Source organism: Carassius carassius, chromosome 41 (genome assembly GCF_963082965.1).
Source record: "Carassius carassius chromosome 41, fCarCar2.1, whole genome shotgun sequence".
Taxonomy (NCBI): Eukaryota; Metazoa; Chordata; class Actinopteri; order Cypriniformes; family Cyprinidae; genus Carassius; species Carassius carassius.
In genome coordinates this window covers 607,676-612,675 of record NC_081795.1, presented here as the reverse complement: position 1 = coordinate 612,675, position 5,000 = coordinate 607,676, and the positions used below count along the sequence as shown (strand labels likewise).

The 5,000-nt window shown below is 33.0% G+C and overlaps 1 protein-coding gene across 1 annotated transcript in view; it reads right to left on the bottom strand.

Moving 5' to 3' along the window:
• The window catches only part of clcn2c (chloride channel 2c), a 22,534-nt gene that overhangs the window by 4,240 nt on the left and 13,294 nt on the right, over positions 1-5,000 (bottom strand). The window contains exons 12-17 of the mRNA XM_059533889.1: positions 4,155-4,310; positions 3,904-3,973; positions 3,311-3,421; positions 3,004-3,217; positions 918-1,051; positions 173-299 (exon numbers count right to left, since the gene is read on the bottom strand). Coding sequence (XP_059389872.1) covers positions 173-299; positions 918-1,051; positions 3,004-3,217; positions 3,311-3,421; positions 3,904-3,973; positions 4,155-4,310 — 812 coding nt within the window. The remainder of the gene's footprint in view (positions 1-172; positions 300-917; positions 1,052-3,003; positions 3,218-3,310; positions 3,422-3,903; positions 3,974-4,154; positions 4,311-5,000) is intronic.

Below are 5,000 nucleotides of genomic sequence, written 5' to 3'. Positions count from 1 at the left end.
AAGCAATTCACTTTTTTTTTTTAGATTTATTTTTCAATACTTATCTACATATCTGTATTTTTATTTTTATTTTATTTTTGGTGTGTTGTAGTTGTCTCTGTGTACTGAAAGATTATCTCACTTATTATATTTGGCAATAAAGCTTTTTCTGATTCTGATTCTGATTAAAAACAGCTGGAAGTGAACCTTGTAGCTGAAAGGCATTGTGGACGCATTTTCCTCTTGCAGGTTCTGTGATCGCTGCTTTAAGAGTGCAAGTAACTGAGCACGCTCAACTGAACCCAGCAAGAGCATCGACTCTGAAAGATGCAATGAGATCAGACAGAAAGTTCAGGAACAGATCAGGTAAATACACACATCGCATTTATTTCATATACTGCTGGCTTGCAGTAAAACTGCATTCCTGGTGTGAACTGTACATGTCTAGAGATTTACTATCTAATATTTCAAACAATATTTTTCATTTCATGAAAGGAAACTTTTTTTTTTTAAATAGCATGTTTAAAAAAAAAACCTAGGCATTAAATTATGTAATGTTCAATTGTTTAGCACTTTTGACAATATACACAGTTTCAGAGCAGCTCTACAGGGACTTTTCTAAATTATCAAAACAGTAAAAATATTTTAGCTGATTTACAAAAATGATTATAAATTATATCCATGCAAATAATAAATTAAATTAAATACTCAACATTTAAAAATAGTTACAATTAAAATAAATGTAATTTTTTTATTTTTAATTAGCAATTAGCAAGTTCCTAGCAATGTCCACATGAATTTATCAAATATTAGGAAATTAGTGTGTATATTGTGTGTGTGTGTGTGTGTGTGTGTGTGTGTGTGTGTGTGTGTGTGTGTGTGTGTGTGTGTGTGTGTGTGTGTGTGTGTGTGTGTGTGTGTGTGTGTGTGTGTTGTACCTGCGGACTTCACCAATGGCAGTGTTTTCAGATTTCCTGAGCGTAGGATCTTGAATATGTCTCGGTAGTTGGAGTTCAGCGTGATATAACGAACTTCTCTTTTCATAAAGTCCCCCACATGAATATTATACTTACTACAGAAAGAGAAAGGTAATTGTGAAAAATTGACTTAAAAGAAAACATGAAAAATACACTTTAAGTGTTTATTTTACTGCACTTTATCAATTTGTGTCCGTAGATTACAACACATATCTCAGTTGAAAGAGATTTTTCTCCACTTCAGCAGCACTTACATACACCAAAACTTAGAGTTTTATTCCTCTCTATATTCTGAATGTTTTTATAGAGAGGTTTGTTCATATATCAATTACATTGAATTATAGAGCTTTTCATTCCTAAAAATGTAGAGAAAATGCATAGTTTTTAAATACATGAGTTTTTTTTATCCAGTTTAGCAGCACTTACGTACACCAAAACTTAGAGTTTTATTCCTCACTATATTTTGAAGGTTTTTACTGTAGGGTTTGTTCATATATTAGTTACATGCAATTATAGAGCTTTTTATTCCTAAAAATATGGAGAAAATGCATAATTTTTAAATACATGAGTTTTTTTTATCCAGTTTAGCAGCACTTACGTACACCAAAACTTAGAGTTTTATTCCTCACTATATTTTGAAGGTTTTTACTGTAGGGTTTGTTCATATATTAGTTACATGCAATTATAGAGCTTTTTATTCCTAAAAATATGGAGAAAATGCATAATTTTTAAATACATGAGTTTTTTTTATCCAGTTTAGCAGCACTTACATACACCAAAACTTAGAGTTTTATTCCTCACTATATTTTGAAGGTTTTTAATGTAGGGTTTGTTCATATATTAGTTACATGCAATTATAGAGCTTTTTATTCCTAAAAATATGGAGAAAATGCATAATTTTTTAGAGGGAATTAGTTTTTTTCTCCTCTTTAGCAGCACTTACATAAACCAAAACTTAGAGTTTTATTCCTCTCTATATTCTGAATGTTTTTACTGAAGGGTTTGTTCATATATTAGTTACATGCAATAATAGAGCTTTTTATTCCTAAAAATATGGAGAAAACGTATAATTTTTAAAGGCAGTGCGTTTTTTTATCCACTTTAGCAGCACTTGCATACACCAAAACTTAGAGTTTTATTCCTCTCTATATTCTGAAGGTTTTTATAGAGAGGTTTGTTCATATATTAGTTACATGCAATTACAGAGCTTTTAATTCGTAAAAACATGGAGAAAATGCATAATTTTTAAGACAGTGAGTTTTTTTTTATCTACTTTAGCAGCACTTGCATACACCAAAACTTAGGGTTTTATTCCACTCTATATTCTGAAGGTTTTTATTGTGGGGTTGTTCATATATCATTCACACTCACTTATAGAGCAGTTTATTCCTAAAAACATGGTGAAAATGTGTTTTTCTGGCTGTTGACGGGATTTTCTGATGTATGGAGTGATAAAAACTGAAATCCAAAATCCCCTCTATAAAAAACTTTAACTCTGATATGTCAACCAAATTAAATACGTTTTTTGAACCTGGCTTCATCCAAAATTCTGATTTATTTTCTTGAAATAATTGCAAATGAGTGCATATTTAATTATATAATGCCTCATTTGCGTATTTACACATAACATTTCAGAAAACATATAATACAAAAAATTTGTGCTTCTTAATATAAACAATCAAATTGAGAACTATGGTGATTTGTTTATATTTGGTACATTTTGGTCCTATTCACATTGCCTCAAATTCAGTTTATCAAATACAATTTAACTTCCTTTTAAAAAACGTAACGCTTTTTGTTAAGTACTTGTAATGTGCATGCTGCAATATAATTTTAATGAGTTAAACCTGAGAATGCTGTGTAAACTATAATCAAATGTACACTATATATTTTTTGTATTATGTACACTTTAAAAACATAACCAAAGTGTTTACATAACCCTTGAAAATAGGTTGAAATAAACTGCTAAGAAAAGTTTTGGTGGTGCACAGGATGAGTGAAATTTGAAATAGAAAAAAAAAGGTTAAATGTTTGGACAAAGACTCACTTGCGGTGGCCCCAGCTGAGCATGGGCAGGTAAGGCAGTTTTTTTATGCGGATAACTTTGTCGTAGATGGACGGCTGAAGACTCTGAGAGATCATGTTGGCGAGAATCACAGAGATGAGGATGGGCAGAGCGTAATTGATCTGACCCGTCAATTCCATCATGATCACACCAGTTGAGAGCGTGTGAGTGACTCCAGCCGTTAACGCTGCCGCTCCTACACACAGGAGAGAGTTACTACTTATTAAAAGCTAAGTCATTGCTTAATTTTGGAATAGTATTCAGACGTAATGGATGTCTAGTTTCTCACCTACGACAGCATACACTCCGGGCATTATAGGGTATATGTGTCCATCCATGTTAAATCCATCTGGAAACAATGTGGCCAAACCTTCACCCACCAAACGTCCAAACGCAGCACCTGAAACACACACACGTATGCATTCCCTTTAATCTGAGATTCATTCATTTTTCATTTATATGAAAAGATACTGTTAAGAATGACTGATTTAAAGGTCCGTTCACACCAAGAATCATGACTTAAACTGTATAATATATATATATATATATATATATATATATATATATATATATATAGTGCATATCATCACTTTAAATGCTCCAGCTCATTAAAGTTGAGTGATTTCTGATTGGCTGTTCATTTTTTTATTGTTCATCGGCTGCAAAAAATCACTCTGAATGTCATTCCAATAATATCATTCTTCTGTTTCATTATTGTGATAGTTGTGGTGTGGACAGATTTTTGGGGATTTTTTATAAACATACGGTTTTAATTATTATTATAGTTATCATCCTTGGTGTGAACACACCTTAAAAAGGTGGAAATGCTCCAAAAAAAATATATATAATTATAATTTTTAGAGAAAACACACCAACACATACCAATGACAAAAATGGGAACGAAGGAACCACATGGTATAGGAAGGGTTATAGAAATAGCAGACATCCAGAACTACATAACAGACAAGAGTAATGCTCATTAAAACACAACACACACACACACGCAACTGCATGATGCATCAAAAGTTAAACATTACATGAAGTCTTTAAAGCAAACGTATTTCTGAATAAAGAAGAGTTTAGTTATTTAAGTTATAGTTTGAGGACAAAACTGTGTGTCTGTTTATATTTACCTTCATGATGACGAAGATGGAGAGAATGATAAAGACGTTAGCCTGGGGATGTTTCCAGGCGGCTAAGTGATCGTCATGATCAAAGTCTGCTACGATGCCATGATTTGACCAGGTGCGATGATCAAAAAATGAAATCAAGGATTCCCTTTGTGTAAGCTATAAATGGTGAGGAAATGATGTCATAAACCAAAAACATCTTTAGACTTTCATTTAAAAGAATAGCATTGCCAAAAATGAACATTAGCTGAAAATGTGCTGACCCTCAGGTGATCCAATATGAGTTTGTTTCTTCATCAGGTTTGTCGAAATGCAGCATTGCATCAGTGTCTCATCAATGGATGCTCTGCAGTGAATGGGTGCCGTCAGAATGAGAGTCCAAACAGCTGAAACAAATCCAGCATTAAGACGTTTTAACCTAAAATGAGTTTATAGTCCATAATAACACTTCCTCCAGTGAAAAAGTGCATCTCCTGTTGTCTCTCACATCAAAATTCAGATACATATTTGTTTAGAGCTGTTTAAACGCTGTTTGATCTGTGCAGATTTCTCTCCTGATTCAGACCAGAACACTTTTTCACTGGAGGAAGTGTTATCATGGATTATTTGAGTTAAAAACATCTTAATGCTGGATTTGTTTCATCTTTTGTCTTCTCCAGATGTTCACTGATGGACTGGAGTGCTGTGGATTATTGTGATGTTTTTATCAGAGTCTCATTCTGACGGCACCCATTCACTGCAGAGCATCCATTGATGAGACACTGATGCAATGCATTTCTACAAACCTGATGAAGAAACAAACTCATCCTGATCTCTGATAATCCTGAGGGTGGAACACATTTACAGCTG